The sequence below is a fragment of the Macrosteles quadrilineatus genome, unplaced genomic scaffold (assembly GCF_028750875.1).
Source record: "Macrosteles quadrilineatus isolate MER2022 unplaced genomic scaffold, UCM_ALF_1.0 Scaffold_3__2_contigs__length_128488019, whole genome shotgun sequence".
NCBI lineage: Eukaryota > Metazoa > Arthropoda > Insecta > Hemiptera > Cicadellidae > Macrosteles > Macrosteles quadrilineatus.
Window position 1 is genome coordinate 38,423,397 of NW_026542596.1, and position 18,529 is coordinate 38,441,925.

At 35.2% G+C, this 18,529-nt stretch overlaps 1 protein-coding gene across 1 annotated transcript in view; it reads left to right on the forward strand.

The window, feature by feature from the left end:
- LOC128989122 (lactoperoxidase-like) overlaps positions 1-16,549 on the forward strand; it is a 166,886-nt gene extending 150,337 nt beyond the window's left edge. The window contains exons 9-18 of the mRNA XM_054410987.1: positions 4,045-4,269; positions 7,006-7,133; positions 9,659-9,772; positions 12,920-13,052; positions 13,600-13,727; positions 14,195-14,397; positions 14,702-14,871; positions 15,210-15,318; positions 15,492-15,594; positions 16,223-16,549. Of these exons, the coding sequence (XP_054266962.1) occupies positions 4,045-4,269; positions 7,006-7,133; positions 9,659-9,772; positions 12,920-13,052; positions 13,600-13,727; positions 14,195-14,397; positions 14,702-14,871; positions 15,210-15,318; positions 15,492-15,594; positions 16,223-16,486 (1,577 nt within the window). The 3' untranslated portion in view covers positions 16,487-16,549. The remainder of the gene's footprint in view (positions 1-4,044; positions 4,270-7,005; positions 7,134-9,658; positions 9,773-12,919; positions 13,053-13,599; positions 13,728-14,194; positions 14,398-14,701; positions 14,872-15,209; positions 15,319-15,491; positions 15,595-16,222) is intronic.
- The last annotated feature ends 1,980 nt before the right edge of the window (positions 16,550-18,529 follow it).

Here is an 18,529-nt window from a genome sequence, read left to right on the forward strand (position 1 = left end):
TTTATTCTTGACCAACAAAAGAATTACGCCAGGTGAATATGAACAAAAGAAGTTTAAATCAAGCAGGCAATGGTTGCAAGGGGCGGCAGCATTTCAGCGACGGATATCCGGAAGGCAGTGGAGAGCAGGAGTTTTGTTGTTTGTTGTAGGTAAATACAACAGGCAGTGGTTGGAAGCTGTGTTGTTTACGCCATACCAGGGGGGCAGAGGGGTTAGGGAGTGTTGGTTTTGTTGTGGCAATCGTGTTAGGGGGTGGCTGGGATGCAAACATAACCTAACTGTTTCTTACTTGCTTACTTTCGCTTCAATAAAGTCTTAATCACTATAATACGGACTAAACATATGTTTTGTTTCATAAGTATTTTCAGAGTAAAATATCAAATGTGAAAATTTTCTGTATTTTGGTACAATAAAGATGTGATAAATCTAAAAAAACTGATTTTAAAGTTGAGTTACACCGGATATATTAAAATCAAACTTTTTGAATGAAAAGAATCAATTATTGAAAGAATATCTAAATATAAATGGAGGAACCCTTTGTCCAAGTTATTGTTTGATATTATGGTAGTATTTTATGGCATCTAGCCTTAAAAAAGCGTAAACTTTGATATAGCCTACTACCCAATGCTTAGTACTCTCCAAAGTGAAAAGAGGCAATTTAAAATAGTTTTACCTAAATTTGGAGGTAGGTTTGATTGGTTATTTCGGCATTTAGGTTATCATTGCTAATTACCAATATTGTGAAGAAGACGTTCATGGTTAAACTTATACCCATTTTATTGCTCTGACTTAGTCTACTCAAAAGATAGTAAAAATCCCAAAATCCCCAATGGTTTTAAGGTACTAAACAAAAATGGCCACCATTTGGTAACTTAAAAGAATTAATTCTCTTAAACACCGTTATGAACTTTGCATTTACTAAAAATAAGTACGATGAAAAATGGTCCAACAACAAATTAAAATTTTGTTGGACCAATTCATGTGGATTGACTCATTTCTGTTAATGGCTGTTAAAATATCCATAGTGTTTGTAGATGTATAAAGGATGTAAACGTATATTAAATCACAGCAGAAACCATAAACAATATTATGAGTTAGTTCACGGCCAGAAGTGAACAGAATTCAGACCTAATATCTATTACCTACAGGAAAAAATATTAGGTCAAGTAATACAACAAAAATAATGTCTAGATGTATTGTAATGTATGTGTCAACGTCTTAAATAACAAAGATATAAATTCACTAATTCTCCCAATAATGAGTATACAAAAATTGTTACACAAGCTGTAATGATTTGCTCAAATAAAATATTCAAAGATCAGTGTCAATGAAATTATTCAAATTTAATTAAATTAACACAATTTAAATTCACAATTTCAAAGGTGAGATAGAGTTTACAGTATTAAATTTACTGCAAACCGAAAAGGCAAGGCGTTCTGCCGTGATTTGGCTACTTGCCTGTAATGCGGGTATTGCCTAGTCGTAGGCACGCTCTACTACGAAAAAAAGTATTTACAGTCCAATTAATTAATTACACTAATACAACTAGTAGTGTATTGCGTTATTTAGGTTTGTAAAAGTATTTCCAAACATAAATACGTTTACTATCTGTGCTTCGATTCAAGCGGCAAATTTTCCACAAATGTTACCAAACTAGGCCACGTTGTCAAGCAGAAGAAGATCAAAATGTTTAGTTGAATTAAGTTACATTTACTCTTCTACTTATTAAAAAATTTATATGTACGACAAAAACAAAGAATTTAAATGTACTTACATGATAAAACACGAACCTAGTGACACGTTGGATAAGCTACGCAAGTAAAGACATGCAGTAAAAACTCTGAAAGATTTTTACTTTTTATAAAATAAATAATAATGCATCAAAATATGACATTTCCAAGGTAAACCTGTCAAGACACATAGGTTAAAAGATGAACAATGTCATTTCACTGATAGTTGCTTACAGGGAATAGACAGATACATACTTAGTCACTTGCAAATATTTGCCGATATTTTACTGAAAGCTCTTAGACCAAAATATATAGGATTATATAATTATAACTGGTGAAATACATCTTAAATTGATGTAAGAATTCGAAAATTAATCAAATTATTTTTTTTTAGTCAAGTAGTACAGTAGGTAAGTAAGTATATGCCGATGCTTGATGTGAAATCTTTGCGTGCATGACTTCAATTTGAGACCTAAATCATGCAAACCGGTCAGGTAGATGAGCCAAACGAACTCAGTTAAGTGAAACCAAATTTAACTCCTATAATAAATACATGGGGAGCAAATTTCGTTTACGTATAAGCCGTGTGGGATTATAGATACATATATGCCAATGCTTGATGGCAAATCTGTGGGTTAATACCTTCAATTAGAGACCTCAATCATGAAAATCGGTTGGGTGGAACAGCCAAACGAACTCGGAAAAGATAAACAAAATTCAACTTCCATAAGAAATACATGGGGAGAAAATTTAGTTTACGTATAACCCGTGTGGGTTTATAGATACATATATGCCAATGCTTGATGGCAAATCTGAGGGTGCATACCTTAAATTTGAGACCTCAATCATGAAAATCGGTCGTGTAGAAGAGCCAAACGAACTCGGAACAGAAAAACCAAATTTTTTAATATATAAGATTTCAAAATAAACCATCCATCTAAAAACATCTATTAAATCAAAAAAATTGATAAAACAAGAAGGACGATAAATTTATCGATACATGTTTGTATGCAAAACAATATTTTTGATCGAGAACACGAAAGAATAAACATAAAAACTTTGCGATTCCAAACGGGCTTCGCAAATCCTCGGGATTGTCGGATCCCTCCGGCAGAAGTTTAGTTGTTTACAACATCAAGTAAACAAAACAGTCTTGTTGTGAGCGGAGTTGTTTACCCTACAGGATGGCGGGGGGGGGGGGGGGTTAAGGGTTGTTGTTTGCTCCGAGTGTACACAACAAACAATCCCCCCCTCCAGTCCGGCGAGCTTCTCCAATTTAACGGTCAAGACCATCGCTTGCCCGAATACAAATACTAACTTTGTTTTTATACACGCGTATTTACCGAAAATGTGGTCTTACTTCATTTATATGTGTGTGTGTGTTTCGTAACTTATATTATCAATATTTAAAAATGCGATAGGCCTACAGTAAAAAATATAATTGTAGACAAGTTTGAATACTCTTGGTAGACGAGAAGTTGAAGTCCTCGCCTTCAAATCTAAACGTTGATGGTTTGATGCGAGGTTGGTTTGGACCTAGAGCTATTTGTAATTGTAAAAACCCAACTTTAGATGTTGACCAGACAAACACTTATTTGGACCGTTTCTGAGCTGTTGTGGAAAATCCCATTGACGGAGGAAAACTCAAATACCAAATGTAAACAAAACATAATTTTGTTGACAATTTTGTTTCTGTTTATTTCTGTAGGCTATACAAACATCTACAACATCTAGTTAACTTTGATGAAGCTGATATTGCGATACAATACAACCTTCTGGGGCTGTTTCAACTGTTTAAATTAGTGATAAAAATAAACTCTAACTATTCCTGTAAAACATGATCCTTCTTGACCAGAGACAGACTGAGCCTCTGACCGAGTAGAACTTCTAGAAGGTTATATGTGACGCCTTCGGGTATTGTTATACTCCGGATGGTACCACTCCAGAATACATTACTGTGCAAGATACTGCTCCGAAATATAAACACTGCAAACGACACTGTTTTAAAATACAATACTGTGAAAAGCACTGCTCCGAAATTAAATGCTGTGAAAGGTACTGGTCCAAAATCAAATACTGTGAAATTTATTGCTCCAAAACACAATACTGCGAAATGCACGCTCCGAAAAAAATTGAAGGGTTAGGCAGTGATTCGAAAGGCACTTCTCCAAAAATATGTTTTGGAGCAGTGAGTTTTGAACTACCAACACACGAACCCACGCTGCCTCGAGTTTCGAAGTCTTTTTGCCACCGAATGAGTCACCGACTCAACCAAAGGCACAATTTTGTTAGCTCAAAAATCGATTGTTTCCAGGCAGCAGAGTTCAGGTCAACTCCCTCACCTCCTTCATAGACGCCAACTTCGTGTACGGCTCGAGCTACAAGGTCGCCGACTCCTTAAGGTCTCTCCAGGGCGGCCTCCTTAGGACCGTCCCTGTCTTCGACGACCTTGGTCTCCAGCCTCTGCTGCCTCCCAAGACCCATCAGCCTGATGACGGGTGCATCCGCCCCACACCGGACGACTACTGCTTCTTGGCTGGTAAGTGTGGGTTGTTGAATCTCTTTAAGACATTTGCCTAGAGATTTGTCTTTAGCATGCGTTTCCTAGAGCCAATATTCTTGATGTGTTTAAGAATATTCCTAAGTCCAAATTACCTTGTCAGTACTTTACTGACAAGTTCATATTCCAAGTTTTTTTTTTTAACTTCTGCATGTTTACAAAATAGATCCTTAGTTGTTTACCTGTAGTTGACATTTTATTTAAGTAGTTTTTCAAGGAAACGCATCAGGGTTGGATTTTGATTTGTAGAATGAAGGGATAGCTGCTAGCTTACCTTATAAGAAGTAAAGGTAGGCCATAGAATAAATTATAGAACATAGTGGGCCTACTGCCTTCTTTTACTTCTTCTAAGGTAACTGTTACCTTGTCATGTAGTTCACGTATTTATAAATTATTCTGCTTGCCACCTATCGTAAAACTGTAAACAGTTTTGTCTCCGTAAACAAATAAAATACTCTTATCACAGTATTTGAGAAACGTCTTTACTCTGTGACCTAGAGGTCCTAGAAGCCCACACGTGTAATCTCTATTTTTATTACGTCCGAACCCCTAATAAAAACGTGTTTCAGGCGATAAAGAAGGTGCGGGGAAATTATAATTGTTTATAGAAACGGCCCAACCGAGTGAGATATCAGCTCGGGGCTAAACCTCCCCTCCCCTCTTATCATACCACGTGACTTAATACCAGCCAACAGGCCAGCAACTTTCGTGAAATAAGGGGCTCAGAAATAAAGGATAAATTATCGCTTGTTAAACGGACCTTTTTACCTCGCTGCTTATCCGGTGGAAGAAATCTCTTTATGGTTTAATCCTCTCGTGCGTACAATGGAGAGGTTACTGAGTATTTAATTAAACCTAATTGAATTTAGATAGTGAGCGTTGTTTAAGGTGTTTTATGTATTGCAGTGTTTTAAAGCTTGAATTGACCATTTTCACAAGATTTTAGGGTTGACTGAAGGATACTGATGTTCAATTCATGGTCTCAACATTCTGGAACTAAACATTTTTAATTATTTGCATAACAATAAAAATTTTAGAAGACCCATATACACAGAATTGAAATGTTTGATCACTAAAAGTAAATACCCTCTCACATCAATCACATCAATCACATCAAAAGACTAACATATTGTCACTTTTCATTTTGCAATATAGAAAGTTTATGGTACCAATCCAAAGTTCCAAACTCAGGAAAAAAGTAAAGAAACAATTAAAAAATGTATCATCTGTATTCAATACTTCAATCGTTATTAAATACATCTCTTTAATTATAAGCTGTTCCCTTAGGATAGAGTTAATGAAAAAATTTTTGGGAAGTTTCTAATCAACACAGTTCATTCAAGTATGCAGTTGATACGGTTTTTTATGTATTGAGAGGAGCGAAGCAAAGCTCTTTGGGATCGACTTCCCTAACACATTAACTCAATAACGGCTAAACATATTTTAGTCAAACTTACCAAGGTTGTTATGTCAAATGTTTGAAAGGTTTAGACGAAACCAATTTAAATTTTTGATAATGCCTATATAATTTAAAAGTAACTCAAAGTTTTTTTTACATTTCAACGTTGATTTTACGGGTTACCATTATGGTTACAGAATAACGACGTAAATGTAAACAATCATAGCATTAAAATCAAGCCACAACCAAAACACAGTACAAAGGATAAAACGGATGATGACCACTGATCATACAGAGAGAGTCTTAAGTTTACATTTTTGTCACAAATTGGAAACGACCACTGATTGAATAGGTACAGTATTTTACAGGAATATGATTTATGTAGCTAAATAAGGTTATAACAAATAAAATTTATCTCATGTTATTGGGAATTAAAATAACTACATGATTCTACAGTTTTAAATAACTAGGTATAATCAAATCAATATTTTGATCTAAATAGGCTATTATGAACATGCTTTCTTATTAATTATATTGAAATATTTTTGATGATATCGGTTGGCAACACACTTGTTGTATTGATTGTTGTGTTTGCAACGACTTGGGGTATATTATTGCCCAAGAGGGATAAAGTATTTTTTGCGTTTTCGTTTTAAAAGAAAATACCTAATTCGCATAAGAGTGTCAACTTCCTGATATTTGTAGAAAATGAAGACGAGCAATAAACGCCCGAACAACTACTTTTGGCAATGTTTTGAGATAGTTGAATGTAGGATACTTGCTTTGAAAACAATGCTTTTCATAATCATGTTAAATGTACAAAATTTAAGAAAACAAACCTCATAAGGTATGGTGACAACTACTTGTGCAGTTCTCAAAGCAGGCAAGTCTTAAAAAAAATTACATCTGCTAATCGTATGGATCCATACAGGATTATTTCTGCCGGAATCGCAAAATCTGGCCAAGATTGAGAAAATTTCGATTGGCTTAGGTTCAAGGTCGGGTTCAACAAGAACTGTGGGTTCACCAGATGACATTAGCAAGCAAACACAGGAAAATACTGATACAAAGGATAAGTATGTAATGTCCACATCTTTACTTATGCAACTTGTTATTATAGATGTTGATAGTTCTGAGCGAATCTGATAAGATGATAAAATAGATGTATTTTGCATTACGGTATATCTACCTATAATTTTTTTTTATGTATTGCTTTATCAAAAATCTATGAAACGTGATCGCTCAACTGGCTTTCACAGCTATGAAATCAATCATAGTAAATTTATTTATCGGAACCTCCCCTTATGACTCTTCAGGTGACAACAGAGTAAACGAACAGCTGGCCTTGGGTGTGCTACACACAATGTTTGTGAGGGAACACAACCGCATTGCCAAGCAACTGTCAAAGATCAACCCCCACTGGGACGACGAGACTTTGTACCAGGTAAGACGTTCTCATAGCATCGAATCTCATAGTACCGAACTGTATTTTACTGCCATAGCTTTGAAAAATATTTTTGGGTCACATCAACAAAAAAGGTTTAAAACCTTCCCCAGATTGTAGGCGGATATATCCGCTAGCATTTTGTGCATAGCGGACGGAAGGCGGATATATCCGCCGATTGTTACGACGGTTATTTTTATAGTTGAATGTCTATAGCATTATTAATCTACGTACAAATTCCCTATTATTCAATTATATCACACATTTAAAAAAAAAAAAATAATAAAACAAAATATTAAAAAAATAATTTTGGACAGGATTGCTTTATAGATTCGTAGGCGAGGCGATTGTCGCCCGGAAATCTGTAACATACAGGTTGTTATCAGGCCACGCACACGGTCGACTAAAAAATCGGCCAGTCGCTTATTGTTCTCCACAGGAGTCAGTGAATTTCAGTGTGAGTTGTGTTATTTTCTTTGCTAAAAAAAAGGCCACAGCTGTCATGATAAAAAATGAAACTTTCAACAGACATTCTATAGTAATTACAGAACTTTTTACTGTCATTGCGTAAAGTGTATAGTTTATAAAACTGTTGATTTAAAAGTCTCTGACTTACTATCGAATGAACCCAATATTTAAGCTGTCTTCTTTTTTTATGTAATTAGAAGAGCACAATTCTACGAAATCCATTTAGGATAGCTTAAACGCACTCGAAAAAATTCATTTCTCGACTAAAAAATCGCCACGTGTGCGCCTGGACATAAATCAAGGGCAATTTATTTTTGGCCGATTTTTTTATCGGCCGATCGAAAAATCGACCGTGTGTGCCAGGCCTTTTAGGGTACAAACACACAGTACGCGGCACGAAACAAATACATACTTTGTAATGCGAAGGAACACACAGAGAGCTTCAAGTGTGTTTGTTCTCTTAAATGGTTTTGGTTATACGGGGCGTCACATGTATAAACTTAAATAATTCAGAAACTTTAAGCTACAAAAACATAGATATATGATGAAAATCCTAAATTAGGTTTTTGAGTTTTGGATTTCAAAAACTCGATGGTGATTAAATATAATTTACTTACGCCACCAATAGAGACACCCTATTTCACTTACACCACCAAATAAAATGATATAGTGCAATATGCTTACGACAAGCTACTTTTTCTAATGGTTCTGTAAAAAACAACTGTTTATCGGCTCGGGCTCTTTGTGTGGGACAAAAATGAAAAATTGATCATTTAATTCATCAATAAGGAATTGGAAATAAAAATCGAGTTTTAAATATTCAAATGTTGCGATTTCCTCCGAATGTTTTCGAAATCTCGAGCCAGGAAAGGTGCAAACATTTATCAGGAACATATTTCCTTGGCTCGTCGCCTGAGGCATGTGGATTCAAGAAATTACCCCCCCCCCCCCCCCCCCAGAAGCGGCTATTGAGAGCAGGGAGACGTATTAATTGCCAAGGGGGGGAAGGGTTATTGTTCCTTACTAATAACAGCCGATCGCGCTCTCAGAATATGTTCTGTTCTCATCAGTGGAAACTTGGCCGATTTTCTTCGCCAACACAATTAGTTTTTACTGCTGTTCCGCGGCGGGTAATTGCTGTTCGCTCTCTCTGTCGCACTTTAATAGTCTTTCATTTGCGGATCGCCTGAAGGCTGTTTAACAATGCGTCCGCCATCTTGAAACAGCTTGACAAGAAATGATCGGTTACTTTAAAACCAACTTGGTTAATGCTACTCTTGCTCCTCTTAATTTCCCTTGTGTTCTTTCCGCAAACTAATTAATGACATTTTCGTAAAGGGTATAAAAGGGGTACGCTATTGAGTTTTCGTAATAGTTCCTGCCTTAAAATATGGTCTTAAGTTTGGAAGTACAAAATAATCTTTCTGATTCGTAGCGTCTTGTCAATTTTATTCACATTACATGGAAGCTATATTCGACCTCTAATTCTTCATCGTTCTGTTATTCAAATGCCATTCGTTTGTTTTGTATGTACTTATACAGTTTTCCTTTCAACCAAACACTGTTATCATTTTCAGGTCAACTGTTAGCAAAACTCACGTGGTACAAACTACCTACGTACAATTAATATAAATATAATATGTATTGTTATTTCTATTGGTTGTTTTGGTGGTTTCAGTCCAGTTTGTGATTGATCGTAATTTTGTTCTAATAGCATGTTTTACTAAAGTAACTTTGCTCTGGTCATGTAGAACTTAAACAATAATATTTAAAGAACGCTAATAATCAATCAACATCTTTAGCAACTTGTATTAAAAAAAAATGTTGATGTCGTTGGTATTAGCGTTAGCATAGTTTGTTTCATTATTCATGTCGACACTACTGAAGTTGGCCTTGTTGATTAAAATTGATGTTGTTGGTGTTGATGTTCTTGAGGCCATGGCAGTCACTATTGAGTCCAACAATTCACTTTCTCCTGTGTCTTCGCTGCAGATTCTATTACACGAATATTTACCATATTATTGGTTAATATTAACTTTATTAATGTTGATATCTAGGAGGCCAGACATATTGTTGCCGCTATGGTGCAACACATCACCTTCTCAGAGTTCCTACCCTTGCTGCTGGGGGAGTCCACCATTAGGAGGTACGGCCTGACACTTAGACAACAGGTGAGAAATATACTGCAGTTGATAAAAATATTTAAATGCTATCAGCAATCTGACACATACTTTCTAACATTAGATTGTCAACAACTTTTATCAAGGGGTAAGCGATGAGAGTAACTAAAATATTTTAGGGAAAATCAGAGAAGCTGCAATAACTTTTGAACCGTAATTTTTACAGCAATGAGGGATTGTACTATTTTTTAGAATTAATAATAAAGACAACACTAATTTAATCAAAACCGGCTTTTTTCTAAAATCAGACTTTTTGTTACTTTATGGTGTTTTTAATAGGAAAATAAGATAAGTTACAATAATTTTGAACCGTCATTTTTACGGAAATGGGATTTGTACTATTTTGCTCAGAATGTAAAGGTCCATAAAATACTAAATGTTTGCCAAAATGGCTCGGGCCTTTTTCGAGAAGATACAATTTTCCCGTTATTTTATGGGTTTTATGAGAAAATCACCATTAAAAAACCAAAATTTCAAAAAAATTTAAAAATCGCATGGAGATACCATGGATTAGTGCCTACATACCAAATTTCATCTGTATGTGTGTACACATCCACACACAGACAGACACACGAACGGACCGATACCCCTTCGAAAACCACTTTTTTTTGGGTTCAGGGGGACCCAAAACGCATATATCCACTCAAAACTCAAACTCGAAAATGTTGACGAAAACAATACTTTCTCCAAATACTATGTATAGGAGGAGAAAGTAAAAATCCAGCTTGTTGATATATAATGAGAGCGTACCCTAGAGGCAAATTTTATCAAACCACTACTAAGAATTAACCAAAATGTAAAACGATTGTTGTATCCATGTGAAATAAACCGCGATCATTGGAATAAATAAAGAGGTCCAACCAAATATAATTTTGAACATTTAAGTTTCGTTCAAATATGATGGTTAATAAAAGGAAGATCCAAAAGGGACATCTAGGTAGAGAGTTAAAAAAATAACATTGGAAATAAAGTTTTTTGACTGTTCACACTCAAGTACAGCCTCTGAGAGGTTATTCTCAGAAATAATCTCAAAAACATAGCGATTGATACAGTTTCATATATTCAAAATTGGGAGATTTTAGTTGATGATTTTAAACTTTGGGCTGAACTTAATGGGTCATCCTCGTTCTCTCGTGTAGTAACATATTATAAGAGACGATGCCTATTAATAATATTCAAACAGCTTAAAACGCAATACAAAACTAAAACTCGACAAATTCAGCTCATAATGAAAATGCACACCAATATGACTGCAAAATGAATACTCAGGCTCTTCTAAGGATTATCTGTGTTACAGATGAATGCAATAAAAACTAACTCAAATGACATTCGACCAATTTTGATTTTAATTCAATTTTAAACCAAAACCCTTACCCGTTGCTCAATAATACCCAGCATTTATGTAGAAGAGACATTAATTTGGATCAGGTTAACCCTAAATTTAAAAAATGACACTTTTCACAATCTAAACAGTTTATCACACGACTCTCACTTTTCTACAATTCAAATATTGTTTCTCCACAAACAAAGACAATTGCACGACTGAAAAGCGATCCAAGGAAACTTCATAAGCTTGTGTTTAATCTAGACTAAGCACTCAAAGAGATGAAAAATCCAAGATGGCGACCGGTTATGTTTGTTTTACAGGGCGCGCACACTTCGTTGTTTGCGCTGTCCTTGATTCCTTGGCGCCTGAATAAACAGACGTTGGTGGAATATCTCAATATCACAGTTGTCGCCAGCTGTCTTGGCGATGACGTGATATATTTTATGACTGTAATTCATATTGGTGGAAATTGTAACGGTTCATTAAATCTCCAATTTGAATTTCCTCGTTTCTGTAACTGTAGTAAAACGTGTAGGCTTATTGCTTATTGTATGATATGCGTAAGGATACTTTAAGATAGTATCCTTTGGGAATCTAGAAGTTCTTCAGAAATCCATGTTGAATTATTTTTAAATAACTAAGATTTATTTCGTACTAGCTGTTACCCACGGGCTTCACCCCGTTTGGCTTCATAAGTATTAATAAAACTATTGATTGGTTAAGTTAAGATAATAATAAAAAAAAAACAGAATTCTCGTCATGACGATCATTTTAAGCATATGGTTTATGGGGGTGTGAGTTGTAGTTTTCTCAAAAGTGCACTTTGGAATTTATACAGGTGTCCCACATAAGGTGTCTCAAATTGATTACGGAAGAACGGCTTAACGTACAGCGATGAAATAAAATTGTTTTCCGCTAAATCAACCCCAAAGAATAACGTAAAAATAAAAAAAAAATATTTTCAACTTGTTTACGATACAGGGTGTGCCAGTAACTGAGGGTCACTAGATCGAATCTCGGAATTTTCAAATGTAAATATATGTCATGTTATACATAATTTTAAAGGTACAGTATCTAAGATAAAAACTTTTTAGCAAAAACAGAAATGAATTATCTTTTTCCGTTTCCAAATAGCGGCAGCTTATTTTGGAAAAATCAATACGTTTTTAATACTCTGTGTTTCCTATACCAATGCACTTAGCCCTCTCAGGTTGAATTTTCTTACTCGTTATGAAATTAGCTTTACTTTGATATGCTACAAGTAACGGTTTTTTTTATAATAAAAAATAATAAAAAAATGATTTTTAAACATTTGCAAATAAACATTGTTAAACATTTTCAAATAGCAACATATGTCAAGTGGCACATCATTTTATAGGTTTTTTTTTATTTCTTAATAACTTTGTAATCTTTACTTACTTCGTATCTCTTTTAGTTTTTGTTTAAAAGACAAAAAACCTAATTTTCTTATTCAAATCCATGTTATTTGGGTTTAACCACGTTTAACACTAAAGGCCCCATTTAATTTAGTTTATAAAAAAAATAATTAAGAATTGCAATTCTTGTGATTCTTATAAAATTAATCCTCCTGTTCCTCATTGTTAGAGTAATAGATCGTTTCGTTTAGAGAGGCGAGCAGGATGTGTAGCATTAGAATCCTTCCCCCACAACCATCCTTTTATCATCCTTCACAGTCATTTTAAAAATTAGTTCACAAGCTAGGGGTACTACTCAATCTCAGTGTTCTTGGAGCCTTTGCATCTTCCTTACCACACGCCAAGCTAATTGACACAATCTTTACCACTTTTCAGGGCTACTCGGACGACTACAGTCCCCAGGTAGATGCCTCAGTTCCTGCAGCGTTTGCAACGGCCGCCTTCCGCTTCGGTCACTCCCTGCTGCCCCGTGCCCTGGAGCGGTGGAGCCCCTCGCACCAGTATGTCGGTCAGTAATGCTACCTTTGAAGGACACCATAGTTACTTTGGGAGACATATTAATGGAATTAAGTTCAGAACTCTCGTAGAAATAAGCATTCCTGTCACTGAGGTTAACATAACATATGTTCACTAAGAATAACTAAATGTAAATATATATGGGACTAAATGTAATATATGTTAAGGTAGCTTATAATCTCCCTCCCATGAAAAAATACTAAACGGATCTCCTGAGTTCTTTGTCATCTCATTGTAGTATATTTTGCTGACTCAAGCAATTGTTTCTGTTGTTTGAAAATGAAAAAAATGAAAGCATGTACGAGACATAATTAGAAAACTGTAAAAAAGACTTTGGTTACTTTCTTCAAACTTATAATAGAGTGTCCCATGAGTAAACAGCCAAACTTTGGGAAGTGATTTTATGGGTCAAAGCAAAATGAAAATCAAGCGTTTTATCATATCCATTCACTCACTCATCCTTTACTAATATTTGCACCGTAATACGCTATGTGTAGAAAAATTCTAATCTAATTTTTAGTGTATTGGTTTTCTTGCAGGAGCCCGTCGCCTCAGTGCCATGTTGCAGCAACCCTGGGATCTCTACAAGCCGGGAGCGTACGACCAATACATCCTTGGTATGACCAATCAACTAGCGCAAGCCATGGACGACTCTATCACTGAAGAGGTGATAATCCTTTGACTTTGAATGCAGGCATACCATTCTTTGAAATATGCTTTCAAGTTTTAAGGCCAATTCCTAAAGTTGATGAATCCTGGTCTTTGGGTGTTGGCCGCATGGATGCACATGACAATGAAGTATTTGCTGACATTCTGGAGCAGTCCATTCTTAAGGCACTAAAGGAAGAAGAGACTGTAAAACTTATGAAACGTCAAGAACTACTTCTTTGTCATCTGCATCCACACAGTTGTTACCCAAAGACAAAGACTCATCCCACTCGCCCACAAAGGTCGATAGTACTTTGTAGTTTGAGGCACTAACTTGTAGAACAAATACGAGTAACATCTAATGTTGGAATACAGCGTGTCCCAAACTATACACTTTTGGGTATATTTCCTGAACTGTTGACTTTGGAGAAACTCTGTATCTCCTAAACACTGATTAGATTTAGTCCTACCAACTTCACTTTACAGGTGACAAACCACTTGTTCCAAGAGCCAGCCCAGGGCTGGGGCCGTGACCTGGCAGCTATCAACGTGGCGCGAGCCAGAGAGCATGGCGTCCCAGGGTTCAACCGGTTCCGGCGTCTTTGTCGTCTGCCAGACATGTTCTCATGGTCGGATATGATACATCATATGTCCAACGTTACTGTCACTCACTACCACGAGATGTTCAGGTAGGCTTATGTCTTTGAATTTTGATACTATTATCTTCTGCAAAAATATTGTAATAAGAAACAATTGATTATACTCTCGAAAACCTATTTTACCAAATTTTAAGTACCTTTAAGCTTCAACTTAACCAGGAAAAATATGACTCCAAAACCAATGTTGGGGCGGTATTGTATAAAGAACGCCTTCAAATCTGAAGGTTTTATTCCAAGCAAGATTGATACTAAGCAACAGCTGAGCGAGTAAAAGATATTGTCTTCTGTCTAAATGATTTGTGAGTATGAACACATTTCTCTGTTATTGTTGCAGCCATCCAGATGACGTAGATCTGTGGTCGGCCGGTGTCGCAGAGAAGCCGCAGCGAGGCAGCATGGTTGGACCAACGTTCAACTGTCTGATTGCTATGACATTCCGAGATCTCAAACGAGGTGATCGCTTTTGGTACGAGAATGGGGGATGGCCGAGCTCTTTTACCCTGGGTAAGTTGTGTTAGAGTAGCTGTGTTAGTAGGAATGATAGCACATGTGTTTAAGCTCACTAAGAAATTAAATATTTTTGTAGAAAGCTAAGTGGCTAATTTGGAAGTTTTTGTAAAGGAGTTAAAATAGCTTAGAGTACTGTAAACAAATTCCAAGAGCTAAACAAAAACTAGAATATTACATTATGATAAGTAGTCCTATAACAGTATGTGACTTCTTAAAGAGAATGTTGAAGAGAATTTTTTTCCACGAGGGGAGGATCAGCTGAAGTCATTTCATTTCATTTCATTCATATATACTATACTCCTTTCAAACTAAAAAGTTATTTGTCTTTATAGAACAACTGGACGAGATCAGGAAGGTGCGTTTGTCCCGTTTGGTTTGTGACAACAGCGACACTGTAGAAACTATCCAGCTGAAGGCCATGGAGATCCCAGACTTTGCCAGGTAAGCTACCCTTACTTGAAAATAGATGAAAATGCATAAATAAACAGATAAACACATACAATTTTGTAGTGTCTTTGTAAGCCAACTATTAACCTTACCCACTACAAAATCCTCAAAAACCCTGGCCTAAAGACATCTTTACAAAAAAATGTTATCTCAGAGTATCTTTTCAGAAATCCCAGAGTGCCATGCAACAGCAAAACTTTACCTCGCATCAACTTGTGGCTGTGGAGGGATCCCCAACTTGAGGAAGACTTTGAGCCCTCAAACAACAAGGTATTGTTAAGTTCATTTTTAACTTGAATCATTGACTTTTATATACCGTACTGAAGTAGACATCTCATAATTACATTGACCAGCTTTAGCCAATTTTTTATTTAAAAATAACGTAGACCAACTTGTATGACTTCTCCATAACAAACAGTATGATATAGGAATAATGAATAAAGATGATTTGATTGAAGTAAACATTTGTCTTTGGGTAATTTACTTCCACCATAGACTAACCAACACAAGTAGACTTCTCATCGGATAAATTTTGAAGCTTGTTTTTTGTGTCTAGTTCATCTCCGGTGACTCTGGTTGCTATTGCTAGTGTCGATAACATTTTGTTTCTATTATAGTGTTAATTGCATGATTTGTGCTTTACTGTTTGGTTATATAACTAGGGGACGAATTATTGTTTATGATTAGATCGTTTTATTTTGTTTTATAGGAGGTTTTAAATGGCTGAAATAACAAGAAACAAATTGTAAACAAAACACGATCTCTATAGTGCACCAGACAGAACCAACAATAAGATTGGCATAAGTCTTTCCATAGGGATGAGAAATCTACAAAGGGAGTATATGTTTTATAAGTATATGCTTCCACTTAGTCCATTAACTTTGTTCTATTATTCTAGGAGACTGTTATAATAGAAGAGACCCACAATTTAGAATCTCCTGAAGACAATGAAGAAGAGTCAAATAGAATAACAACAACGACAGAGAAACTTCCAGAAGAAGAGGAGGAAATTAAAGTAGACTATCACGTAATAAAAGTTGACAACAAGCCTGTCCTGCTAGAAAGTATTGATAAACTTATCCACAATCTTAAAAATACTAATAAATCCAGTCAGCTAACTCCCCCACTACAAGAGGAAGAAACAATATTGAACATAAGCTAGTTTCTCGAATTTCTTTGTTTAGGAGACAAATTTTGTGATTATTAATGTACCAAAAATGTTAAATTTACAGGATATACTTATTTATTTTAGCTGTATATATTGTTGAATATCTTTAGATCTTGTTTAGTATTAAATAATGCAACAACGATGGAAGTATTATTTATATTACCTTTGACTCTTCAAAACTTTTAGTAAACTACTCGATAGTGAACTGTCAATAATATTACAATCCTAATAGATCAAACTAATAAATAGTATGGATGTTATTTTAAATCACTAGAGTGTTTTACTTCTCACTAACAAATCTTTCTGACATTAAGTTTTCTCTTAAGAGGAAACTTTGGATTCAACCATCAAATTTCTTTTTCAAACAAGTTGTGTAACCTCCTGAACACTTTTTATAAACGTATACCTTAAAATGGTTTGAACACCTGAATAAAGTAATCATTGGTTGCTGTAGTAGCAATAATACTTTATAAGAATAAGAATAAGAATAAGAATAAGAATAAGAATAAGAAATATTTATTTCCATTGATCTTTATAAAAGAAATAGGACACGTCATTGTTATACATAGTTACAAGGTGATTCAGTGTTTACAGTACAAAATATCTAAATCTAAATAGCCACTTACATGAAAATAAAAGCTTTATTTCAACTTACTCTTCAAAATCTAATATTTACTTCACAACTTAAAAAATCATCAATTTTGTAAAAGGGATTTTTAACAATCCAGTCATACATTTTATTTTTAAAAATACTGTAAGAAACTAATTTTGCTTCTTCAGGCAGCTTATTAAAAAACATTATACAATTTAATTTATGTGAATGTTTGGTTTTTGCCAATCTGTGCTGCAATATATCTATTTTATCCCTACCTCTTGTATAGTGATTGTGTACATCTTTTCGGAAAGAGAATTGATCTAAGTTTGACTTTGTATATATTAGAATTTGGAATATATAAAGATTTACTATGGTTGGTATCCTGAAATTAATGAAAAGAGGTTTACAATGTGTATCTGAGCATTCTCCAGCAATGCTTCGAACCGCCTTTTTCTGGAGTAAAAGGATGTCGTTAATATGTGGAGAGTGGCCCCACAAAATAAGACCATATAGTATGTGCGATTGAAAAAGTCCAAAATACGCCAATCTTAAATATTCTTGACTAACAAAATCCTTAAGTTTCCACAGCAAGCACCTCACTCTTGAAATTTTGTTACAAACAGATTTTATGTGTGATGACCAATTTAATTTTGAATCCAAATTAAATCCTAAAAGTTTAACTGATTCAAATTTTACCTCTGTTTTAAGACTGATTGTTATATATTGTGATTTGTCAGAATTACAAGATAGTCTGTTTGCAGAAAACCAATCATATGCTCTATGTTCAGCCTCTTGACTAATTAAGCGCAGGGTTGTTAAATTAGAATGGTTAGCGAGTAAAGTTGTATCATCCGCATATATAACAGATTGTGTATTTATATTTATAGGAAGATCATTAATGTAGACGTATAAATTTCTTATTAAATGGCGACCATACAACATAGGTATTTTAAGCTAAGTATGAATGGAGATGTGTGAAGGATGAGTGGCGCGATCTTGTAGCCTTGTTAGTGACTAAGGCCGACATTCCTTAGACACAGCTGTTAATTAATAGCCCATACAGCTAATGGTAACTAAGGGACCTACAGTTTATAGTGGAATCCAAACCACATTTTTGCCTTGGTATATACAAATTGGTCTATTTATCAGTATAGTACTGCGGATAGTTAAAGTACTCACTCCTGCGGACGTTAATCCACACCAGGGAGCATCGCATCCACAGTGCATGCCTATAAATATCCACAATTCGTGACCTCCTAGTAGCTGGATTACAGGACGACACCACCCGTCCCAGTCATTGATTCAATCATACATTCAAATTACGTGATTGATCCGTCTCCTTGTAGTCCTGAGGATGGTTCATGAACTGAAACTAGTTGCCACTACACCAACCAAGGATTACTGTATGCAGGTATCTAAATCAAGCACCAAAGAGCCTGAAA